Below are 25,663 nucleotides of genomic sequence, written 5' to 3'. Positions count from 1 at the left end.
ACTTCTCCTAATTCTAATCTTATGGATGTTTTTTTTTTGTCTCATACTTATGAAAAAGAAACAGCAAAAAAGTAAAATTCAGAATTGTTTTATGTTTTGTTAAGATGGAGTGAAGGGAGGGGGGAAACTTCACAGCATTATGTCTTTTCATGTTCCCCCACCTCAGCAAAATATTATATAAATATTGACGAGAATACAAAACGGCCATCCTCTGAAATGCAGAGTGATTTCCACAGGACTATTTTTAAAAGACACCACTAATCAATACTTAAGACTTTATTTCATGTCATCCTAGTTATTTATCTCTGTATTCACTCACCTACGGCACTCCAACAATGTTTATAAATAGAATTCTTTTCATTTTTACTCATTCTGTTTATGAATCTTGCTCTGAATTTAGATCCGGGCTCTCAGTTACCCAAACAGAAAAGAGCCACATACCGTTCAATAATGTCACTAAGAAATCTAGAATGTATTTCATTTCATATTTTGAGTACATGAAGAAAAATCCACTGCTCCTGAGCAAGATCAAACGATCTTTGAAATTCCTGGGTTTAGATGGAAGTGCCACCTAAAACGTAAGTTAATTTGCCAGGTTTGCATCCTGTGTGACCAGCCCTGAAGGATGCTTCTGGATAACACATATAACAAAGCTATGACTCTGAGCTTTACAACTGTGGCGTCAGAAATGTTTTCCCATGTTCTACTACCATTTGACGGTTAGTCTGGGCAGTAAGGAAATAAATGGTACAATTCTGTAAAGAAGGAAAGCTCCAGAAAAAAGAAATCATCTATTTCAAGGACTCCAAAATCTCAGGAAAGAAGCTGGGGTTAGAGCAAGAGGAATTATGTCAAATACATACAAAGAGGTTCCGTCCAGGAAGAGAGGCGAGAGGCCCCAGCAGAGCTGGGTAAAGATCAGGAGGGTTAGAAAAAATCAGCTCTTCCTCTTCCTCCAAGGCAGCCAGACTCTTTAACAGGTCCGGAGGAAGCAGAGGGGAGCTCTTGGGGTCCTAGTGACAGAAAGGATCACAGTGAGATGCAATAAGGCATGACAAAAGCACAAAGGAGTAAGTAGCATGATTAGGGGGATAAAAGCAACTCAAGTCAAGGAGAAGAATTACCGCAGACAGTATTAAGCAAAGAAGAAAAGGCTCTGAAACACAAGTAAAGTGACACAAGGACAAGGGCGCAAAAGATCAAGACAACAAAAGCAGCAAGAAACACTGACAAACATGGAACCGAACATAAGAGGTTAATGCGGCCTGTGAGTAAAACAATGCGGTGCAGCAAAAGGGTTATTAGCATATCCTGGGCTAACAGAGAAACAGCTCTTTTAAAAAATTATAGACACACCTGTTTCTCATGAATAAAGAGAGAAAGGAAGGGGAACTCCACTATCAAAGATAACTGGCTGACTTTGTTCCTCTCAGAAAGCAATTTGTTTCAATACGCAGTAAACCTATTTTTAAACTTAGATGATTCAGCCCAACTGAGAGGAGCTTTGTTTCAGAATTCTCTAACATGCTGTGATAGAGATTTCCGCACCATCTCTCTGCCAGGCCATCACAGTTCCACATCAGTAACGGGATTCCTCAGCTCCCCCAGATCCAATCGGGCTGTGCAATTGTGAGGAGGAGGCCAAGAGCCACACCAGTTAGTCAGCAGCACGCTGTAGCACTAATGGGTCAGAGTGGCCTTTATAAACGTCTACTTGAGAAATTCAAAAGATATGCAGCCCCGGACCTCTCTCCGCTGTGCCTGGTGACAGGAAAGGACACACACCTCAAATGGCATCCTGGGCACAGGATCCTGCTCTGGACGGAAGACTCCTGGTGACCGTTTGCCTCTGCGGTCCATATTTGCTGGCTGTGCCATTACAGCTCTGTTATCGGCCATGCTGTAAGAAGAATCCCAGTAGAATTCCGGGACCTTGACTTCTGAGGGATTATGGTTATATGGCTCCATGGGAAAAGGCTTCATTTTTTTCTCTAGAGGCTGCTGCTGCATTACAGGAGGTTGCAGTGACGGCTCAAACAGTTTTATGGGGTCTTGGGACTGAAGGTAGTAGGGCTGTTTCACAGGCATAATTTTCCCTAATGGGCCTTGAACCTGAGGGGGATTCCACAGCTGTTTGGAGGCATCTGCCTGTTGATACTGAAAAATCAGAGATGCTTGTCATCAGGACTAGGATAAAATGCAATGTTACATTCAATACTCAGGAAATCAAAGAATGAACTTGAGAGATTTTACAACCAATGGAAGTCAGCAGTCCTTTACCCTTTAGGTTTTTCAATACATAGAGCTCTCTGGGAATAGATGATGGGCACGGAACTCACGTTCCCTTTCGATTCAATTATTTATGAGATTTAATGAACAAATGAGTGTGTGTGTGTGTTCCCCCTTCCTGCCTCAAGTGCCGTGGGGTTGACAACAGTTTTAAGAATGGTGTCCTATCCTTAACACCTCATCAAGATTATGATTCTATTTCCCCTCTGCAGTTAATGTTCAAATAGGAGAGAATTATTTATACAAAGTCCTTTGTACAACGCTGACAAGAAGTAGCAGCAAAGAATGGTACTTAAGATCTATTATCCTTTACAAGAGAAAGGAACACATTTGAAATTGCCTCAACAGCAAAGAGAATATTTTTGCATTCCCATAATCCTTACAAAGCAAAAGCATCTGAAAGCTTAACCAGTATTTCTAATGAATCAAACACTGAATAATTTCAGCCTTCCCTCCTCATTTCAGCCGCAGAGTACACACAACTGTAACTTACCTGCTGGAATCCAGAGTGGTGAGGAGGGCTTTTCCCCAAAGCCGGCACAGCTTTTGTGGGGGATTGTTGCTGAGCTAGAGCTTGAACCTGCAACTGGCTTGTAGACTGTGCTGTTGGCTGAGCTGGTAAAGATGTAAGGGGTTGCTGGGAAGGTGGCTGTGGTTGTTGAGGTCCCTGGTTCATTGGCCCTGGTCCAGAGGGCCGTTGCTGGCTGTAAGGAATGTGGGACTGTTTCCCAGCTTGCACCTGGTTTCCTGCTGGAGAGTGAGCTGTAGGCTGAAGAAAGGTTCCTGGGACAGAAACACCAGCTGGGAAGGTGTAACCTGAGCCCATAGAAAATGCCACAGGAGGGGGAATAACATATGTGGGGGGCGGGAACCCTTCAAAATAGAAGAACACAGCAGCTTTAGTTCTAAAGGCACTTAGCAAAAGACAAAAATAAGTCATCTGAGGGGGACATGGGGTAGGGTAGAGAGGAGGTCCTCTAATAAATTATAAAAAACAGGGAGCAACCATCAAGTGAGACTGATCAAGCATCAATCTTTAACTTGATTTCAAGAATTAAATTAGAGTAGTGGCTGCTATTTCTATCCACTGAAGCAACTGGAGTATTCCAAAGGTGGTTTCTTAACGCCAAGTTTAGTGATGGGAATTCTGCCATGATAACAAACATGCATTTGTATATAAACTAGAGAACTGGCTCAAAAATAACTTCATAAGCATTAGAGAAAAGAGAACTTCCTTCTACCTTTTAACATTACGGTTTAGTAATATAACTCCAGTAGACTGTAAATTATTCAATTAACAAGCAGAAACTCATACACAGATGAGATTAAGTAGAACAAAGTATAAAATGTGTATTTACCTGGCCGGCTGGGAAGAGGAGGGAAGGCTCCAGGGTGATGAATGGGGATGAACTGGGAGTTACTTGCTTGACTTGGGGTTTGAGTTACAGGTGTTTTCCTGGCTTCAGACACTGGAGTCTTTCTTAGTTCTGTCTGGGATTTTACCTATGACCAACAGAAGCAAAACTATAATAATCTGAAACTCAAATGTGTCAGAAAGAAGCACCTACTCTAAGAACCCCATTATGTCCACACACAAAAAAGCTTATGAAGGTATTTAAATTTACCTAAATTAAAAATGGGAAAATCAAAATAAATTATTTAATTGTCAATAAAAGATATAAGGGCTTAGTTTTACTAGCGTAACTATTTTCCTTTCACAAGATCATAAAAATACTAAATACGGAAAGGACCTGAGAGTTCATCTGTTTTACAAATGAGACACGTCTCGCCAACAGGTTAAAAAACTTGCCTATAATTTCTTTTTTTTTAAAGATTTTATTTATTTGACAGAGAGAGACACAGCGAGAGAGGGAACACAAGCAAGGGGAGTGGGAAAGGGAGAAGCAGGCAACCTGATGCGGGGCTCGATACCAGGACCCTGGGACCATGACCTGAGCTGAAGGCAGATGCTTAATGACTGAGCCACCCAGGTGCCCCGAAACTTGCCTGTAATCTTATACCACCTATTATGGACCCCAGCGCCCTTTATACTTGAATTCATTAAACAACATACATGAATTATGAATTAATAACGATGATTATTAACCCACAGGGGAGATACTTTGGCCCTCAGTTTAATTTCATCTGGGCAGCCTTAAGCATACCAGTCAGGTATCCACCTGCAAGGCTGACACCCCTTTAGAATAAATAAGGATACTTTCAGCAGTAAGGAGCAGGCCCCTAGATCCTACACAATGAGCTACAGAGAATATGATGTCATATGGGTTGCTCAAAATGAAGGAAAACAGGTGACATTTACAGAGACCTTAGGATGAGGTACAGAGAGTGGTAATATACTGACTCCTGCCAGGCTTTCTTTAATCATCTAGAAGCAGATTTAAGAGGGAAGAGAGACCAGAAAGGAGACTTTCAGTCTGGCCCTTGCTGGGAGGCAGTTGCAGAGAACGGAGGCAGAGCAGGCAGGAAAATACTGGACTCATCCCTAAAACACTGGCCCTTTGGCTTTATAGTTCATTTGGTTTGTTCTTTGCTTTTCCCCAGCACCTCTCTCTCCCCATGCCTTTTCTCAATTTCTACCATGTTTTTCTCTGTTTCTCCCCCTACTATTAATCTTAAAATGTAACTATTATGTTATTTCTCTGTTTCCCAAAAAAACTCTGTAGGTGAAATACCCTGAAGGCACTATTAATTTGCAAGCAGACTTCAATAAGGGTCCTCATGCCTACTGCAAACAAATACATTTGCTAAAATGTGCTAACAAATCAAATGGCTACTTAGGTCTTTGTTCAAACATATATGGTATAAATGAAACCAGCACAGAGCAAAGACCTTTTCTGTTTATATGTAATCGTCTGTATCTCTTTGGAAAGGTTTAAGAAAAACAAAGTCACAAATAATTGAGCAGTGTTTACCTTTTCCCAGCAAGAGACTTAAATTCTTATTTTACAAATTCCCATGAGTCAGGATAACACTGAAGTAATACAATGCTACTGGCTGGGACAGGTATAAATGCCAAGAAAAAGAGCCTTGTCTTTTCCCAAGAATATCGTTTATTTCTTATAGTGAACTAAAAAAAAACAAAAAATTGTAAGCCTTAATATATTCTTGGTTCTATTGGATCTATAAAAGACCCCAAATTTCCCAATAGAACATTAACAAATGGCAGTTACACTTTCCAAAGAAAATAGAACTCTTCACGTAGTTAATAGGTCTGCAACTGGTCATTTCAAACCACTTCAATTGGAGAGGATTGATAAAAATGTCAAATCAGGTTGAGTTTTTTTTTTTTTTACTCACATTACAATTTCCAAGAACTGATGGAGTAGCCACCTACCATAGCTCTTACGTGACCTTACTGTGTGGCATTCAAAGAACGCATTCAAGCTTCCAGAAGAGCCAATTCTCAAGGCTTTAGGAACAAAATGAAAATCTTGCCTTTTGTGTGAGCCTTCCTCTACCTGCATTATAGTTTAAATACAGCTTACCTGCACTGCCACACTCTGCTTTCCTGTTTCCTGTAACTTTTCTAAGATGCATTTCTTGGTTTCTGTTTTCCTCTTGCTGTTGTCCTTCTTTCCATCATTCTTAGTTACAGTAATTCCTTTGCTACAGTCCCTTCTCACCTCTTTGGGAGGAAAACTTCTTCCTTGGTCTCTGTTCACTTCTCGCGGCTTAATGTTCTCTTTGAAGGTGACCATTGGTTTCTCTCCTGGGTCACAGCTGTTGCTTAGATTACGGCCCGTGGACAGCACTGATTTTAGTCCTGGGTTCCCATCCGAAGCCAGTGACTCTATCATGGATGGTTCTTGCAGAATGAGGTTCTCTTTGGCTTCACTGGGGTCTTCCAGTATTAACTCTGGGATTTCTGTGATAAACAACAATTTCCCTACCTCATTTTCACACTGAATCAGCCTAAAAAAGTAAAAATAAATCCATATATGAAAACCATTAACCTAAAAAACACTAACAATGGAACTGAGTCTGGACCCAACAGTCAGTACATCCCCGGTCCCAAAGACTTGAAAACAGTCGGGTATCACAGTATAACATATCTATTTTTATATAACCTAAAAAGTGTTACAGAAAAATTTAGATTCTCATAATTGCTTAGCATCCCCACAACACATTCCCATGCCCTTTTAATGTCTTCTACTAATTACAGCTACATTTACTGAGCATGTCTTAAGTACAAGGCACTAGACTAGGCCCTTGAAGTGGCAATCTGTAATTCCTCATTTATAGGTGTAAAAACTAGAGCTCAGAAGGACTAAGTTCATTCAAACATGCAACCATTTAAGTGCTTACAGTAGCCTGAATATAGAAATTAATATGAGGATTGAGAGAAATTAATATGAAACAGTTACTGACTTTGGGAAGGTTATAATCAACTGGGGAGATCCTAAGGACACACACCTAGGGAAGTGGCAGAACTAGAAACTTAACTGACTCTGAGCTGTCCTAACTGAAACTGACCACCACGCCCGTCAATACAAATCACCATAATCGTGAACATACCATTTAGTTAGATTTGCACAGATGTTTATAAATTAGGACAGAAGCTCATGATTAACAAGGGAGACAAAGCCTATTTCTCTACACTAGGCAGTGTAATAGGGAGAACAGAGATTAAATGGAGTATACTTAGGATCACCAGGGTAATTTGATATTGTGTTACCAACATTTTAACTGAAGAGTTTATAATCAATAGCATTATGCCAGAGCCTGAAACACATGTGAGGTGTGTAAGTGTATCTGATGAGAAATACCTTGGCTGATTATCGGCGATCCATTTGCCTATAGAGATCAAGCGCTGCTGCCGTATTTGTCGTTGCTGACCTTCTTTGTCTCCTGTAATACCCTGGTGGCCTTTGGAAAAATCCAAGTTCCTAAAATTGATATAAGCAAATTATCCAAAATTAAACTTTGAAAGATATTTCACAGGCAACCAAGTTCACCTATTTAACTGCAATGGTTTCAGATTTTTCTATACAGGCTAGCTACTTGATGTAATCAACTGCATTTCAATATAAGCTCCCAAAGATTTGAAGTACAATGAAACAAAGCAAAAAAGACAACCTGCAAATTCATTACATTAACATACTTTTACTTAAATTTTTCTTTCTAAATGAGGAGCTCAAATAAATCACAGTATTTTATTAGGAAAGATAATTTTACTGTAAAAGTTTTCATTAACACTTACCTTGTATTCTGTGTAATTTGTTTGAAATGACCATTGAAATGCTAGGGGTCTCTAAGTATGCCTATTCTAACAAACTGCTAATCTATGCACTTTAGGTGGCCCTAAATCAGAAAAATGTATACATATCACCAAGTATATCGAGCAAAAATCTCATTGACATTAGAAAGGTAAATCAACCTGAAAAAAATAAGGATTTTTCAGATTTCTCCCCATTAAATGCAGTATTTTTTTAAAAAGTATCTAAACATTGCCAGGTAGTAGGCTAGATGCCGAATACACAAAAATAAATGAGAAAGAGAAATAGTCTCCATCATAAAGATGAAATAAGGGACTATGAATCAATTTGATGAGTATTACAATAAAAACTATGCAAAGAATAAGCATAGTAATAATAGGAGGGCTTGTTCCTTCTGATAAGCTCTGAAAAGGCTTCACAGAGTGTTACCGGAGCTAGGCTTTGACAGGTGTGGCAAGTACATACAGGTTGGTAAGGGAAGGGCAGAAGAGGAAAACGGACTGTTCCAGGCATAGCATAAACAAAGTCTTGGAGGAATAAAAATAGTTACTCAAGAATAGGACACAGTGGATGTATAGTATGTTAAGTATTAGGGGAAAGGAGGGTGGAGGTGGCAGAAAATATGGTTGAAAAATCAAGCACTTGGACATGAAGCTAAAAAAGATAGTGGAGGGTGCCTGGGTGGCTCAGTTGGTTAAGCGACTGCCTTGGGCTCAGGTCATGATCCTGGAGTCCTGGGATCGAGTCCCACATCAGGTTCCCTGCTTGGCGGGGAGTCTGCTTCTCCCTCTGACCCTCCCCTCTCTCATGTGCTCGCTCTCTCTCTCATTCTCTCTCTCAAATAAATAAATAAAATCTTTAAAAAAAATAAAATAAAATAAAAAAATAAAAATAAAAAAGATATTGGAACTACTGGGGGTGATTGAATTGAATTCTTTTTTATCAGTAATGGGACATTAACAGGTCTATATTTAAAATATAATTATGGAAGCATGGCAGAAATGACCTAAAGAAGGAGAGGGACTCTTAGTAGGGAGGTTGGTTAGGAAGTTTTTTATACTCCAGGTTAATGGTGACAAAACCCTGAAACTAAACGGAAATAAATGGGAGGAGTTGGATCTAAAAGGCATTTTAAACACAGATTTACAAAGACTTGGTGAGAAAGATTAATGGAAATAAGGATTTTTCTTTTTTTTTTTTAGAGTTCATGTAGGTGGTTAATGGCACACAGATAAATATAGAAAGATCATTTTTTGCTGACCAGATAGGAAAATAAGAGCCCTTTTGGGTCACACTGAAGTTTGAAATGTGTAAGAGATATCAGATGGTTAAAATAGGAGTCCAAACTCCAAAAAAAAAGTCAGAACTGAAAATTTTGGACTTACTATCCAAGAGATGAAAGCTCAAGACAAAAGGATGGATCTGATCACCAGGGAGAATGCAGAAGGTGGGAAGGGAAGGGTAGGAAAGACCTCTGGAGGATAATACTCTGAGGCATGTGGTACAGAAGAAAGTGAAAGAGATGGAATATGATGGCAGAGCTGAGAAAAAGGAGGCTTCATGAAGGAATGGGATCAATAGACTCAATGCCAGAGAAAACTGAACAGGATGAAAATTACAAAGTCAATGGAGTTGGTCACCAGGAAGGCACTAATAGTTTAAGTTGCAGGAGGCTGAGAAATGACTGGGAGTGAAGCAGGGTCACACACTAACTACCCTTTTAAGAAGTCTGATGATGAAGAGAAAGGGCAACATCAGAGAAAAATGGGGTTGTGAATTCTTTTAAAAAGAAAAGGTATACCTGAATGTTACTAGGCTACTAAAACGAAGTAACTGCTTGTTAAAAAAATAAAAAGATACTGGAAATACAACAGAGAGAGGGTAACAGGTAGGGGGGCAAGAAGGGGTAGGATCAAGGACACAGATGAAAGAGTTACACTTGAAAAGGAATAAAGTTATTCCTCTGAAAGGAGGAGAAGAGACAAGAATGACTATAAAAACAAACTATTTTATCATCTTTATTGATATGAAAAATGTCAAGCAATATCCTTTGGTTTACATTTAGTTTCCATTTTTGAGACTTCCCCTCTAATTTCAACAAAGTATAAAACTATTAAAAAAAAATCCAGTATATAAATCACTTGGGAGAAGCAATTTTCTTTTTCTTTCCTTTCCCCCATATTTGTAAAAGCACTTAGTACTGTATTACACAGCAGGTAAACACATGACATATACAAATCCATTTCATATCAAAAACTTCTGCTTTTAGTTGCTGTTAGGAAAATAAGACAAAGTTGGGATAAATCAAAGGTTCTTCTACACCCAAGCCTGATTTCCCATTTTAATACTGTAATCACTGGTAATGAAATAAACCTCATTCGGCTGCCACCTACCTGAAAGAAGGTCTCAAAGCCAAGAATCCTTGTAACTCAAACTCCTCTGGAAGTGGTGTAGCTACAGAAAGGCAGAAAGCAAGATTTGTAAACATTTTAATTTAAAAACTGTTAATCAGCAGAATGTTGTCCACTAAATGAAGAAAATGACAATCTTCTATACAGAAAAAAAAAAACGCTATCTATAATGCTCAGAGTTCTCTGCTCTTCTCTACAGTAATCCTGGTAACAGAATTCATTTATCAAATTCCTGCAGGTTGCCTCTGGACCCTTGACACTGTCCCCTACTACTTACCCACTACTCAATGCTAAGGAGGATGGAGCCGATGGGACCTTTTTTCCCTAGCAGCCTTAAAAATTCATAGCCTCAGATCCAGTAATCCCATTGTTTAGATTATCTCCTAGTTACTCAAAGTGTTGAATAACAACACCAACATCACCCAGGAGCTTGTAAGAAACGCAGAATCTTAGGCACTATCCCAAACCTACTGAATCATAAACTGCATTTTAACAAAATCCCAGGTGATGCATTTGCAAATTAACGCTTGAGAAGCACTGATCTGATAGGAGTAAAATAATCAGAAAGGAGTCAACTATAGATTGTTCAGTACAGAATTATTTATAATGGGGAAAATTTTAAAGCAAATAGACAATGATTAAATACATGATGGCATATCCACAGGGCAGAATTATCATGCTGCCAGTAAAAATCATGTTTCAAAATGTTTAAATGGCAAAGGAAAATGCTAGCAATATAATGTTAACTTTCAAAAGCAGGCCCGAAGCTGTATCAGATATCAATCACAGGCAGGTGTATGTACACATAAGAAAAATGTCCCAAGAAATACACTATCATGTGAATAGCACAAAGTATCTTTGTATGAGAGAACCATGGGTTACTCCTGTTCTTAATGTTTGAATGTCCCAGATGTTCTATAATAAGCAGGTATTACTTTAACAGAGTAATGCTGTTCACATTAGTTCCTTTAAAAAAAAATAGTAAGAATGAGGAGGAAGGGAAGAAGACAGAAAGAATTTAAAGGTATTGCACTCTTTGGACTCCTATTCAAATGTAGCTAAATAGGAGAATATGCTGCTGGAAGAACTGGAAGAACATTACCTCTACTTCCATCCTCTTATAATCATGATGAGTATAGAGTTCGAAGTCACTTCTGAGATACTGAACTTAAAGTCAAACACTTAACAAAAGCCTGTTTTTTCTTTGGCCTTAAGCCTAGTATTAGTGATACAGAACAATGTCAACAATATAACATTAAGGTAGCCCTTACCATTAGTACTTGAAAGATCCTCTTCATGGGGATGGAAACTATTTAGAAGAGAAATTAGCCAGGGCCAAATGCTGTAAATTAAAGAGACATTTCAGACTTTGTTTAAAACAGAGAAAACCAGAACACCAATAAGCCATGACAATGTTATCTAAGGGCCTAGACGTTATGTATTTTTCCCCTGGCTTCAGCATTTTAAAGGCTGTATGATTTCCTAAAACCTATTTTCAAAGATGTCTAGATAAAAGATACACAAGAAGGGTCAAATTTGTACAACAGAGACCTACTACTGTAGATCATTTCCCAGGCTCTTAATTTAACAATTAGTGAAAATAATTTGTTAGTTTTAAACACTGATAATTGATACTTACTGAGAACACACTGACTAGAGAAACAACATACTATGTTTTGATAGAGCTGTCACATTCATTATCAGTTATGGAACCCACTGCTAGTTCTTAATCTGTGACAGGGTCTGGGTACACCATAGACAAATTACATTCTCTATTCCAGAATATGCCTTTTTCTTTATGATACAAAAAAAATCCACATATTGTTAAAATATCAAGGTAAACTGAAAGCTTTCATTTGTCACCGTAAAATCAAAAGCTCCTAAGAAACATCAGAATTATTCTGAGTAGAGATTACAGAGAAAACGGTGAGAGCCAAAATAATTTCCAACCTTCTATGCTCAAAACAAGCAAATACAACTCAAATCGGGTGTTACTCTAGGGTAGTATCAACAGTATCAAACAGAAATAATGGAAAAAAGTAAAAAATCACTTCTCTTCAACTTCTAAACAGAAAATTGGAGCATATTGTAATAGGTAAGAAACAAAGTGGTTTTACTTCAATTTCACCTTGAAATGTGAAAAATGCTTTTTCCCCATGATGGCAGCCGGGGGGGGGGGGGAAGGGACAAACAGGGAGCCAGAAATCCTTAAGATTGTGCCTCACATGAGAAATTCAAACAAATAAATGAAAAGCACACAAAGATGTCTTCAGTTCAATTTCCAGAGAGTAGGTGGAAAATACAAAGTCTTCCATTGTTCAAATGCTGTGTTTTAGGAAGCAGTTTCTACACATCTATGAATATCAAACAAACAAAGCACATAAGCTAGTATGAAATTATAAGACACTTACTACTGTCTTTCATCCACCACTGCCTCCTGAAAGACCCTGGGTCTGAGTCTCAGCCAGTCCATGGAGACCTTGACTGCAGGAAGGGGATAGGCATTGTAGGACTCCTCCTGAGACTTGTTCTGGAGAGGGCACTTGCACAGGATGCCAAGAAAAGACACTTAAAGAAAAAAATGTATTTAGAAAGCATAAGATATTTGAAACTATGTACCAGTCCAAATTAAACTATCATTATGAGCCTTATGCTGTAGCCTACTTAACACAAATACCTCATAGCTTTTTTCTAAAAAGGCATTTTTCCCCATATTAAAAATGTTACAGGGGTGCCTGGGTGGCTCAGTCGTTAAGCGTCTGCCTTCAGCTCAGGTCATGATCCCAGGGTCCTGGGATAGAGCCCCGCATCGGGCTCCCTGCTCAGCGGGGGAGCTGCCTTCTCTCCCTCTCCCTCTGCTGCTCCCCCTGCTTGTGCGCTCTCTCTCTCTCTCTCTCTGTCAAATAAGTAAATGAAATCTTAAATAAAAGATGTTACAGATATAGTTGATGAGGGGAATGTGAGTAGATAAAAGGATAGAACTTGGGATTTAGGCCTCCTGATTCAATAGTAGGACATATAGGACACATTTTCATATGTCACTAGTACTCTGTTACAATGATGAAAATGCCTAGATTATGCTTTCTGAAGAAGAGTAAATGATTTAATACTTACTAAAGAGGGCCAGCAACTGTGTCCAACACAGCTGCTCATCTTGGCTGTAACTATGCTGCTCCGTTTCATTGCTAAAGTCACGAAGGTGATGAAGTTGAAACAGGTTAATGACAGTGACATGAACTAACTGCTGAGAGTTGAAAGCTTTTTGGAATAGCAGCCTCTGTAAAAGACAAGAGAAATACTGCATACATTATCAAGAACAGAAGCCACTTTCCACACAAGAATTAAACTGGTGGTCTGCATTTAGCCACATGACTAACAGAGCTATGGATGAGTAAATGTCTCCACCCTTAATCCCAGGCTTTTTAATCGAGTCTGAGGGGGTCTGATGTTTCTCATACTGACTCTTTGCCTTGAAAAGAATTAGCCCAGACACCACAGAGCTCTTTGAGCTGTTTTTCACAATACTTTTCCCTGAGACACTGCATATTTTTTAATATGATGAGGAAAAAGTTTTGGGCATCAGTTAATAAATGTATACATCTTAATCCATCAGAAGTGGTTTTCTAAGAAATGCATACATAGTAAAATATTAAGTTGGAACCAATGACTAGAAAGAAGATGTACACAGTAAAAAGGAAAATTTCAAACTAAAAGACTAAAAAATGTTTTTGAACTGTTGGTCATACGTAAATAAGTTATACATAAAGTATGATTTCCAAAATTTGTCATAAAGTTTACTCTTTCAAAGGCTTGACACAGTTAAAGAAACTTACTTATAAATGAGGCAGATAGCAAGAACCTACTTTGGAACACAGGGTAAATAATATACTAAAACAATAATGTGTTATAGGCAACTTCTACAAATTATAACACTGACATTTTCCCCTTTTAGAAAAGCACATGCATGATCTTCATCATTAAATTTCTTTTACTTAATAACTACGTGTTGTTCATAGCAACCTGCTAACCAGGTTATTATAAGAAAGAAATCACTTACTATGCTCTCAGCTGTGGCCTCAACTTAATCACCCTTCTACCTTAGCATTTGCAGTAATTTTAGCTTATTCCCATATAAAATATTTTCCAAACGCAAGTCCTAACCAACTGATAGCTACTAGAGATGATATCCTGGCTTCACCCTACACTTAACCTAGAGCCAACCTCCTTCCCTCTCAGGAAATGGATACAAGTGGGGATTCACTGTCACTAGCCTTACGGTGGGAAACAGATAACCTTAATTACAGTTCTACCAGCAGTGAGGAGATCCTACCATCTCAGAAATTTAGAGCTGCCTTTGTCCAGCTCCAAAGATTTTTTTTTTCTATTTATATAAAGAATCTGAAATATCCAGAGTAAGTTTTATGATTCTATTAGCAAGGTCTTTTACATTATCATGGCAGAAAAGTACAATTCAATTCCACTTAAACTACTCTCTCTCTCAGCCTCCTTGCCATGTGCCATTCCAGTATATATATCTAGAATGCTTATTCCTTTTCCAAAGGCATCAAGCATTTTTCTTTCCTTTCTTTTGTAAAACATCCTGAAATTGTATCTCTTCTTCAGATTTCTCCCATAGAAGTTCTCCTTCAATCTCTACATCCAACCTTTTAAATAAACTGACCATTTACACAAATACATAATACTGGCATAAAATGAGAATATTAGCTTGTATTTTTCAAAAAGCATTTTTTCCTTATGAGTAAAATTTAACAATGTATCTACTAATCCATGGGCATTTTATTTTAGATGGCAATACCCAATAGAAGACAATCACAGCCCTTTAAGGGACTGTCTAGTGTATGCACAGAAGCATTAATGCATGAGTGCAGCCTAAGTACTAGCAAATGATAATGTAAAATTTCACGAAAGCACAGACTTTGTCTTGTTCTCCCTTCTGTCTCCAAGAGCCTAGAAAAGTGTACGGTACACAGTAGGTACTCAATAAGTACTTAGTGAAGGCATAACCCACACCTTTGTAAGTAAATGTGTAACTATTTGGTTGTAATTTCATAAAATTTAGACTGCACTGTAGTAAGTAAAGGCCTCACCAGGAACAAAATCAGATTGGAATTGACACACTGTTACTCAAAGACATTTTCAAGAGCCGTTGAAGAATATACTAAGCTAATACCATGAAAAAATAGCACACAGTCTCATTTCCTAAACCCCAGGCCTTAAATATTTCAATAAACCTCAACCTAGGAGTTAATGATTTCTAGTTAGACACATTGAAGTTTACATGTAGATGATACTAATCATCTACATACGCTTTAGAAACACTTGAATATTTGCTCAACTATGCTAAAATTTCATTCCAACAATGTTCTTCTGATGTTTCAGAAATGAGTAAAGTTTAAAATAGATCTGCCTCATACTATGTTTAACTTCAGAGTGTTGGAATGATACTTCAAAGTCTATTTACAACTGCCCACATAAACCCCCCACAACTTTATATACAGAAATACATATTTGAGGGGCACCTGGGTGGCTCAGTCAGTTAAGTGTGGGACTCTTGGTTTTGGCTCAGATCATGATCTCAGGGTCCTGAGATTGAGCCCCAAACTGGGCTCCAGCCTCAGTTGCTCAGGGTGGAGCTGCTTGTCCCTGCCCCTCCCCCCAGCTCAAGTGCATGCATGTTCTCTCTCAAATAAATACATAAAATCTTTAAAAATATATATATATATTTGAAGAGAATATCAGTGTTTGAGGTTGAATCGAATGCAAAATGACTAGATTCTAGACCAGAATAACTTACATAGAGAAGATTTCATTAAGGTAGGATCCCTCTCTCTCCCCACTTAGGGAGTATATCTTTCATAGACACAGAGCCAGGAGCAATCTCAAGAGGTCATCTGGTCCAATCCCCTGCTATTTTACAGAACTGTACCTAAACCATCCAAGAAAGATGGCTGTCAACCTGACTTTTAAGTCCTCAAAAGAGAGAATCCCCAGCAACCCCCTACAGATCTCTTTTTTAAGATTTAAGATTTAATTTCAGTTCTGACCTCAGAAAAGACAAAGATAATTTATTTTAAAATAATCCTTCATATATCTGAACACTTAAAATAAAACTATTTAGATTTGTTTGTTCTGTCCAGGCAGAAGAGCTTAGGACATAAAAATTAGCTGTTCCTTTCATGCACCCGACTCTATAAATCATGGGCTAAAAGTTTAAATAGGCCACCAAAAGAAGCAGAAAACAACAGGGGACTCTAAAGCTTATTTTAAAACAAACTATTTCTCTTATAGTTATTTAGTACAATCTCTTATACATAAAAAGTGTCAACTGCCAAAATGATTATCTGTAAAAACTACTTCACGTTGACTATATTTGGTTAATTTATGTCTCTTAAGTATCTAAGTTCTACAATCTCTGGAATGTGTTACTTTTATAATACTTATAAAACTGTAAGGCAGTTACAGACAATTCCCCAAGTGTTTAGATACCCAGGAATAACCAAGTAATATAAAATGTTCTTTAGACGGTCTTGTTCGCTATTGATCCCAGTGGCTAAAACAGTGACTGACACAACAGGCAGTCAAATATTTGTTGAATAAATGAATTAAAAATAAAGTTAATATTTAATCTTGACTCCTGCCATATTTTACATATTATACTACATCTAAACTGTTAATATACTAATAAAAGATTATTTTCATATGAACAAAGGTTACTTAATTTTATCTCCTTACACAAATTAGTAAAATACAGTCCTGTTGAATGAAATTCTTATTCCTTTCCTTTGAACTACCACAAATCCCAATGGATCAAAACACAGTGAGAATAAAGAACTAGGTTTACAGAATGGAAATATTATAAAGTAGGTATCAGAAGCCTACCTAAGGATATAAAAACCATCAAAAGTAGTACTTTCAAAACTGAGAAAGAAAGGTGCTTGATTTGAGAAGGAAGGAAGGAGGAGTTGTTTTTTCCCACTTTGGTACCTTCTGCCAAATGGCAGCTACTTAGTGAAAACACTGCTGCGATGTTTCTCTAAAGACGGTATCTCTGTTTAAATCGAGGGGATGCTATATGCAAGAATTCCATATGCTTCAAATTTAATTTTACCCAACAGTTCACAGTTAAATAATGACATAAAAACTAGGAAGTCAGCTTCCCCCAAATCTTATGCTTCCTGAGTCAGACAAGACAAAAAATGCTTTATTTTTAAAATCTAACCTTAAACTGTTCTTCCAATTTCTCTCGAAGAGGGCTCAACTTTTCCAAGCTCTTACTCAGGTACACATGACCGTGGAATTTAATAAAGGCCTTGATGAAGTCAGAAACACCCCATTTGGTTTTCACCTCATCCCGGCTGAAATGAAAGAAAAGAAAAATTTTCATGAATCTTAAGCAGCAAAATGGCTAACACCTCTTAACAGAGGTTTCAGTCTGCAAAAACACATTATTTGAGCACCTGATACACAAGGAGAGGATTCTGCATCTAACTTTTCATCTGCAACACACTCAAATGAGTCATCAGTATTCAGCAGCCTGTACTCCTCTACTAGGAACAGATCAGATGCAGACTGCTTGAAACCCAAGCAACGACTACATGCAAAACTATTAAAATATATGTGTGTTTTTAGAAATTAGGCAAACAGAAGCGAAACACAAGTAACTATTAGTTCTTGCATGCCCAAATTTGACAGGTGAAGGCTACCAGATTACACCAACTCCTCTTGGAAAAGTCAACCCTACCTTTCCAGTGCTTTAGAAAGTGCTTTTTGTAGATTAGTGGAGGCAGCTGGGAAAGGAAACTTCACAGCGATGCTTCTGCAGTAGTAGAAAATTGTGGTCAGATGGTCTCCTTTGGAAGAAGCTAAGATAGCCAACTGATTATAAGGCTGACCTAGAGGAGAAAGTGAAGATTCTAAAGTCACCCAAGATGCACAATCTTGCCATCAGAATGCAGATGATCAATTTTTAAACCGTTAAATTAATAATGGGGTGTATTTTATAAAGTAAATCTCATGATTACCTCATTACAAATGGGCATAATTTAAAATAGCACACCCCACCACAGCACATACTATGTTTAGGTTAAGCACGTAGTAAGGGAAGAGAGCACTATTAAGTTTAAAGAAGACTTTAGAAAGGGCTAGACAGCAAATCTTTTTGGCTTTTTGGGCCTAAGAGTCTCTATGGCCACTGCAGCAGGAAAGCAGCCATGGCCAATAGGAAACCGTGAGTACACTGCCACCCCTGCTTCAAAGGGGCTCCTTTCAGAATCAAGAATTTCAATGTGGCTTAACACAAGAATCACTGCTAATTCCGATTCTGAGGTCATCAAAAGACAAAAGCCCTGTCTTTTAGGAAATAAAAAAATAAATTTTCTAGTAAGGAAATGGTAGTATTAAGAGATAATTATTCTATAAGTAATTAAGGAAGCCAGAGTTGTTAAAACAATTTTAGATCACATTAGGAGATAGTCTATTTATACTGGTTTACTGACAATAATCTTATTTAAAAAAATTCATTTCTGGTTATATAGAATATACATTTAAAAGAGTATGACCACAACTCCAAATCAATCAATACCAAATCCCCAAAACTCAATACCAAAACCCCGAAATCTTTTGCTTTCATAAAACCTGGAAGATGAACCTTGAGTTATTTTCTGTATTGTTATAAAGTCATCCACAAGTTGACATAAGAGGCCCACTCACCATTAGAGGGGACAAGCTGAGCTGCATGCCTATAGTAGGATTCTGCCTGACTGGTCTGGTTTCTGTATCGAGCTGAGAGGAGAAAAAAGATAATTTAGTTTAAAAACAAGCAAACTAACGAAAAAATAACTAGTAGGGTAATATTTCCAAAGCAACTATAGTTTTCAGTTCTAAAGATAATAAACACATTAAAATTAATTTAAGATAATTAAAGACAGAAAATACTTTAAAACAAATTAACTATAGGATTATGTGTGAAGTGTCCATCTGGCCTTCCCTATTTGGGACATTCAGCATGTAACCAATGTTAAAGCTTACCTAGCCCCCATTTTCAGGTCCTCCAGTGTCATGCATCACCAGCTCCCACTATGGACTATGCTGGTGACCTGGAGCCGGCCCACAAGAAGGGGTGAGTTATATGGCACTTAAAAACAAAACAAAACAAAAAACACTATACAATATGATCTGAAAGTTATGTATTTCTTCAATATCTTATAAAGTGATTTTGAAAGATGTCTCATACCTACTGCAATATTAAGTATGTGTGTGTACAGGAACACTAAAAGCAAAAACAACCTAAATACACTACTCACTGAATCTCCGTGCAGAACTTGGTGCTTACTTTGATGTGATCCCTCATGGAGGTCAATGATTTATGACATCAAGAAATCTAAAATCTTTGAACTTAAAGCAGTGATGTTCTTCATTCCTTGTTATTTTAGGACAGTTGAAACATAATCCTATAGTTAATTTGTTTTACAACCTTTTTAGGTTAGCCTTAAAGGGATGAACAAGGATAAGTTACAGAATACTCCCAGATAAAATATATAAAATAGAAATACAAATTTAACTGTAAAAAGGAAACAATTTAAAAAGAAGTTTTAATACACTGACAGGAAGGAAAGAAGACAATCTAGCTTCAGAAGGAGTAACTTATAAACCCTGCAATTCCAAGAGTACAGACTTCTAATTTAGAAAATATTATGGCACCACTTTGAAAAATTTAGCTTTATTTACATTTTTGCTATTCATTTGCCTGCATCTGCATGAGTCTGAATAAAACTTAAATCTTAACATGAAAGCTGACACCTTCAAGATCCTTTGCCAATCCCAAAATTTTGAGAAAATTTAAGTTCTTTAATATCCATTTTACAGTTTCCTCTTATAACTATCTAAATTGTGTGTGCATGCTCAGTTTGAAGGAAAAGAGTTTCCTTCTATGACTACTCCAAAGAAAAAGATGACTATATTAGCAATTCCTTCACACCAAAGGCTCACCAATGTCTCCAAGGTGGACGAGGCAGTGCTGGCAGATATAGGAACAGGAGCTAGACTGTGGCTTCACTATGGCGCTGGTATGCGTCTGTTTATTGCTGATAATTCCCAATTGGGAAGACTTCACACGGCATGGTAAATCTACATTAAACACTGTACATAGTTCTTGTAATAACTACAAGGAAAACATGAACAAAATTTAGTAATAAGTCAGAACTGGTATGTCAGAAGTGATCTAACAGTAAAGTTTGTATACTTTAACATGTGTACCTGATATCATATACAATTGAGACCTGAGCAAAGACTCAAAGAAAACAGGATCAGATAACTGGTTACATTTATTATAAATCATATCTTTTAAATTCTGAAGTATTAGAGCAATCTAGAATGTGCATCTAAAAGGAACAGAGGGGGGACACCTGGGTGTCTCAGTCGGTTAAGCATCTGACTTGATTTTGGGTCAGGTCATTATCTCAGGGTCTTGGGATCAAGCCCATGAGTTGGGCTCCACACTCAGCAGGGAGTCTGCTTCTCTCCCTCTGTCCCTCCCTCTTTCTCTCAAATAAATAAGATCTTTAAAATAATAAAAATAAATAAATAAATAAGTAGAAGGAACAGCAGGGCACCTTGGTGGCTCAGTTAGTTAAGTATCTGGCTCTTGATTTTGACCCACGCAGTGATCTCAATGGTCCTGAGATGGGCCCAGTGGTGGGCCCGGCCCTCAGCAGGGAGTCCGCTTGGGATTCTCTCTCTCTCTCTCTCTCTCTGTCCCACCCCCCTTCTAAAATAATGAATAAATAAATCTTTAAAAAAATAAAAGGAACAGAAACATTATTTAAAAAGACTTCACCTAAATAGGGTATTCATTCACATTCAACAAGCAATTCCGAGAAATCATCTATCTAGTATTCCTCTTAGGAACACATAAAAACCAGGGCTCTTGGGAAGCACAGTCGGTTAAGCGACCGACTCTTAGTTTCAGCTCAGGTAGTGATCTCAAGGTCATGAGACTCAGGTAGTGATCTCAAGGTCATGAGATCGAGCCCCACCTCAGGCTCCTCACTCAATGAAGAGTATGCTAGAGATTCTCTCTCCCTCTCTCTGCCCCTCCCGCTTATGCTTACCCACTCTACCTCCCTCTCTCTCTCTCAAATAAATAATCTTAAACACACACACACACACACACACACACACACACACACACACAAAACACTAAAGATTGGGTGGTTACAAATATGACTTAAATGCAAGCCAACATATTTGTCAGACTTTAGGAATTCCTTGAGATAGACAGACAGATTGACAGATTGATTTTTTAAGTAGGTTCCATGCCCAAAATGGGGCTTGAACTCACAATCCTGATATCAAGACCTGAGCTAAGATTAAGAGTCTGATGCTTAACCGACTGAGCCACCCAGGTGCCCCCTTGAAATTTATTTTCTTAAGCCTTAGGTCAGTTCATATCTTTGCATACATAACAGATCTGATGGTATTACAGATCTGGAAGGGACTTCTGACATTATATAGACCACCCATTTTTTCCTCCTTTCTCCTTTCATCTATTAAAGGTACCTCCTCCTGGTCAGAACTAACTCCTCTGTCTGAGCATACCTATTTCATTCCTGTCTGCCTCCTGCCTATCATCCTCTCACTCTTAAATTTACTTTCAGCTTCTCATGCTTCTTTGCTGTGACCTACAAATATCAAGCACCATCTACAGAAAACAATAATAAAACCCCCAAACCAAAACACTCTCCCCCTTGACCTTAGATTCCTTCTCCAGCAAACTTCTAATGTCTCTTCACCTTCTTACCAAACTCCTTCAAAGTAAAAGCTATCCGCTTTCTCAATTCCTATTCACTCCTTAATCCATTATGATCTGCCTTCTACACAAACTCTTTTCCCATCCCACCACCTACCACCACTCTACTGAAACTGTTGTCCATATGACAACCCGTTATCTAATAAGCAAATACAACGGACACTTTTCAGTCATCATCTTATTGGACCTCTTTGTTGCATTTAAAACAGTTGACCTTATGGCTGATCACTGAGCTTTGCTAGTTGTTTTGTTTTGTCTTACCAATCATTCCTTTTCAGTCCCCTTTATTCAAAGGCTTTTCTCCCCCCACCTTGCTCCCCAAGGGTTTCATTCTTGGCCTCCACAGAGTTCTTTGCATTCTACTCTCATTTATTCAAATATTTACTTACAAATATATTCATTCAAATATTTGGGTACCATGGTAAGCAACAGAGATAAGAAAATCTACCTTCTTAAAGAACTCACAGCCAAATGAGCAAGACAGGTAAATAAAGTGGGGGTGGGGGAAGGGAAGGGGCAGAGAGCGGCAAGTGATATCAAACATGATAGCTAGCACAAGCCAAGAGAATAATCTACATCTATAGTCAATATTATTTCTTAGGTTATTTGATACATTTGTCTCACTTATCCTTGTGATAAACTAGTAACAATATAGTATATGTAGTTATAAAGCTCCATTTTTTCAGATGAGGATATGAAAGCAACAGAAATATCATGGGATTTGACTAAAGATACAGAATTAGAAATACCTTGATTCTATCACCACCCTTTCTAACATGTGCAGAATTCAAAATATAAAATAAGACATCCTCAGGACCCCACTCAGGATCTGAAATGTCCCACCTTTTTCCTAAGTTAAAAACCACTTTCATAACCAAATACAAGTTCTGTATACCCTTTCTTACCTAAGCATAGACATTATCTGTTTCAGCTTTACTTACACCTATCCATTTGTGATGGGCAAGAAATTTGCTGACATCAAATTAGGTAAACAAGTTAAAGCCCAGAATGGTTAGAGTCAGGAAATATAAAAGGCAAGAAATAACAGGAGAGGAACAAAAAATGGAAGAAACAAAACAAAACAAAAACAAAAACAAAACCCCCACACCCAAACCATATGATTGCAGAAGATGACAAGAAACATGACAGATGGTGGAGAATGGAGTTCAGTAGCTACTGAAAGGACAGACTGGAAAATTAGGCAAGACTGAACATCTATCAAGAAGAAAAAAGAATGCTCATGAAAAGTAAATCAAACATGGCTGGAGCATCATGTGTAATGTCTCCAATAAAATTTTTGCCTGAACTCAGGGGCTGTAGATGAAGATACCAGAAAAGTTCCTGCTGACTCAAAAGATTCTGGGTGAGGATGTCTAGTGGGTTTAGAGGCAGAAACAAGGTGGCACTGAAGAAGAGAAAGAGAGGTTTCATAAGTTGAGAACTATATTTGGCAATTATTCTGTGAAAACTCTGTATTAAACTATTCCACTGCTCCTTAGTTCTTCACCCTATGCCAAGAATGGAGAACAAATGATGAAGGTACAGAATACCACCTTTTAAATTACTACAGAAACTTAATAATACTTTCCTTTTGGCTCTCACTTTTTTAGAGTAACAACTGTTTGTTCGGTTCTTTCATGTTTTCAAAAAACCTATAGCAGAAATGTTACATCTTTACTTTGGGAATTTCGTTCTGGCTTGAGGTACTATGCTTTAAATGGCTCACAAAATGACAGCTAAGAAGTAAAAACCATCTTCACAGAAAATATAACTTAGGATGACATGTATCAGTCTCTTCTCAATCCACTTCAATTAGATTTCTATCCCCACCACTTTACCAAAGTCACATTGCATCAAATCTAAGATACCATAAATTATAAGATGAACTAGTATTTATCACAACATTGAGAAAAAACACTGCCAACTGAACAGTGACTTACAATCTTTTGTGAACTTATCCCTGTTTTAGAGATGTTAAAATATGAAAAATATTTTGGAAATGAAGAAATACAGTTATATTTGTTAATGTCACCAGTGACTTCCGTGTTGTCAAATCTAATTGGTCACTTTTTAATCATCTTACTTGACTTCTCAGTAGCACTCAACAGAGTTGATCACTTTTACTCCTTACTGAAATGCTTCTCTCTTGGCTTCTAAGTCACCAATGTCTGATTTTCAACTCTTGCAATGGTGGCTCCACTTGTGCTAACCTGTTCTCACCTAGTCCTGTGGTTTTTAAAATTTATTTATTTAGTTAGTTGGTTAGTTTCAGAGGTAGAATTTAGTGACTCATCAGTTGCATATAACATCCAGTGCTCAATTACATCATGTGTCCTCCTTAATGCCCATCACCCAGTTACCCATCCCCAACCTCCCAACCCCTCCAGCAACCTGTTTGTTTCCTAGAGTTCAGCATCTCTTATAGTTCGCCTCCCTCTCAATTTTCATCTTACTTTATTTTTCCTTCCCTTCCCCTATGTTCCTGTTTTGTGTCTTAAATTCCACATATAGGTGAAATTATATCGTATCTGTTTTTCTCTGACTTATTTCGCTTAGCATAATACCCTCTAGTTCCATCCATGTCGTTGCAAATGGCAAGATATCATTCTTTTTGATAGCTGAGTAGTATTCCATTGTATATATATATGCCACAACTTCTTTACCCATTCATCTGTCAATGGGCATCTGGCTCTTTCCATATTTTGGCTACTGTAGACATTGTTGCTATAAACACTGGGGTGCATGTGCCCCTTCAAATCACTATGTTTGTTAGTCCTGTGGTTTTAAATACCAAACACTAATGTCAGACTAAGTCAGGGTTCTTTATTGTAATCATAAAATTTACTCCAGCCCTGACCTTTGTACTGAGTTCCAAGTTTGTTTATCTAATTTCCTATCTGACACCTGCACTGAGATCTCAAATAGCCTATCTCATTTAACACAAACATAGCTGCTTTCTCTACAGTACTCCCCATCTCAATAAATGGAACAACCAGTCATCGAGCTGCTCAATCTGATAACTCAAGTCACCTGATAATTTTTCCCCTACCCTGATTTCACATATCCAATCTGGTCCATCAGCAAGTCTACTGGCTATTCTTCAAAAATCCATCAATTGTTTTCCATTACAGGGGCATCCTAATTAGCTTCCATTCCTGAACCCCACTAATTCATCCTCCATACAACAGCCAGGATAATCTTTTAAAAATGCAAGCTTTATTATGTTACTCCCTAGACTCCTTTCCAATGGCCTACAACTACACTTAAAAGATTAAAATTCAAAACTTATATTGGCCTGTAAGGTTGTACAATGATCTGGACTTGGTCTATTCCCTCAATCTGGTGGCTTAATCTGCACTGCATGTAATCAAGAAAAATGTATAAAACATTACTGTTAGTAACACCATTAACTGTTTCAATGATCAAACCAAGACAACATAAAAATGCAAGTAAAAAGTCCTATTAAGGCTAATATCTGAAAAAGTTTATTAACACTCATTCTACCATTATTGTAATTGTTCAACCACTGCCTAAAGAAAGCAGGTGAAGAAAAATCATTGACTATAAAACTTGGAAAAAATAAATTTCAAAATTAGATCACTCATATATTTTCCTTATAAAATAATTTGAATGATTTTATTATTCCTCTGCCCATAATTTTTTTTTTATAAATACCATGCTCCCTCAATAAAAATGATGATTCTTGCTTTCCTTCCTTGCAGATTTGGTTCATCAATGTGCAATTAAAACTTTGGAAATGTGTTACATATGTATTACATCTTAAAAAAGGTCAAGAATCATGTTTCAAAGTGACAAAACAAACTATACAATGGCTATTATAAAAATGCATCGCAACATGGGGATGCCTTCCCTCACCCCCAACCAGCGCCCCTACTTGG

At 37.7% G+C, this 25,663-nt stretch overlaps 1 protein-coding gene across 6 annotated transcripts in view; it reads right to left on the bottom strand.

Annotated features, from left to right (window-relative positions):
• Window positions 1-25,663, bottom strand: part of SMG7 (SMG7 nonsense mediated mRNA decay factor) — an 83,904-nt gene that overhangs the window by 5,154 nt on the left and 53,087 nt on the right. For 2 of the 6 annotated variants that reach the window (XM_028121485.2, XM_088016788.1), the window contains 13 exons: window positions 19,946-20,117; window positions 18,668-18,739; window positions 17,700-17,850; window positions 17,178-17,313; window positions 13,052-13,214; window positions 12,349-12,505; window positions 11,209-11,279; window positions 9,920-9,980; window positions 7,077-7,196; window positions 5,796-6,222; window positions 3,648-3,792; window positions 2,783-3,162; window positions 1,786-2,157 (listed from right to left, as the gene is read on the bottom strand). In XM_028121485.2, the coding sequence (XP_027977286.1) occupies window positions 1,786-2,157; window positions 2,783-3,162; window positions 3,648-3,792; window positions 5,796-6,222; window positions 7,077-7,196; window positions 9,920-9,980; window positions 11,209-11,279; window positions 12,349-12,505; window positions 13,052-13,214; window positions 17,178-17,313; window positions 17,700-17,850; window positions 18,668-18,739; window positions 19,946-20,117 (2,427 nt within the window). Of the gene's footprint in view, window positions 1-863; window positions 1,014-1,785; window positions 2,158-2,782; window positions 3,163-3,647; window positions 3,793-5,795; window positions 6,223-7,076; window positions 7,197-9,919; window positions 9,981-11,208; window positions 11,280-12,348; window positions 12,506-13,051; window positions 13,215-17,177; window positions 17,314-17,699; window positions 17,851-18,667; window positions 18,740-19,945; window positions 20,118-25,663 lie in introns of all 6 variants that reach the window. The other 4 variants (XM_088016792.1, XM_028121488.2, XM_088016790.1 and 1 more) reach the window with 4 other exon arrangements.

Source organism: Eumetopias jubatus, unplaced genomic scaffold (genome assembly GCF_037043125.1).
Source record: "Eumetopias jubatus isolate StellerSeaLion01/CBP00866 unplaced genomic scaffold, mEumJub1_p1.0 scaffold_12, whole genome shotgun sequence".
Taxonomy (NCBI): Eukaryota; Metazoa; Chordata; class Mammalia; order Carnivora; family Otariidae; genus Eumetopias; species Eumetopias jubatus.
This window is presented reverse-complemented; position numbering and strand designations above follow the sequence as displayed.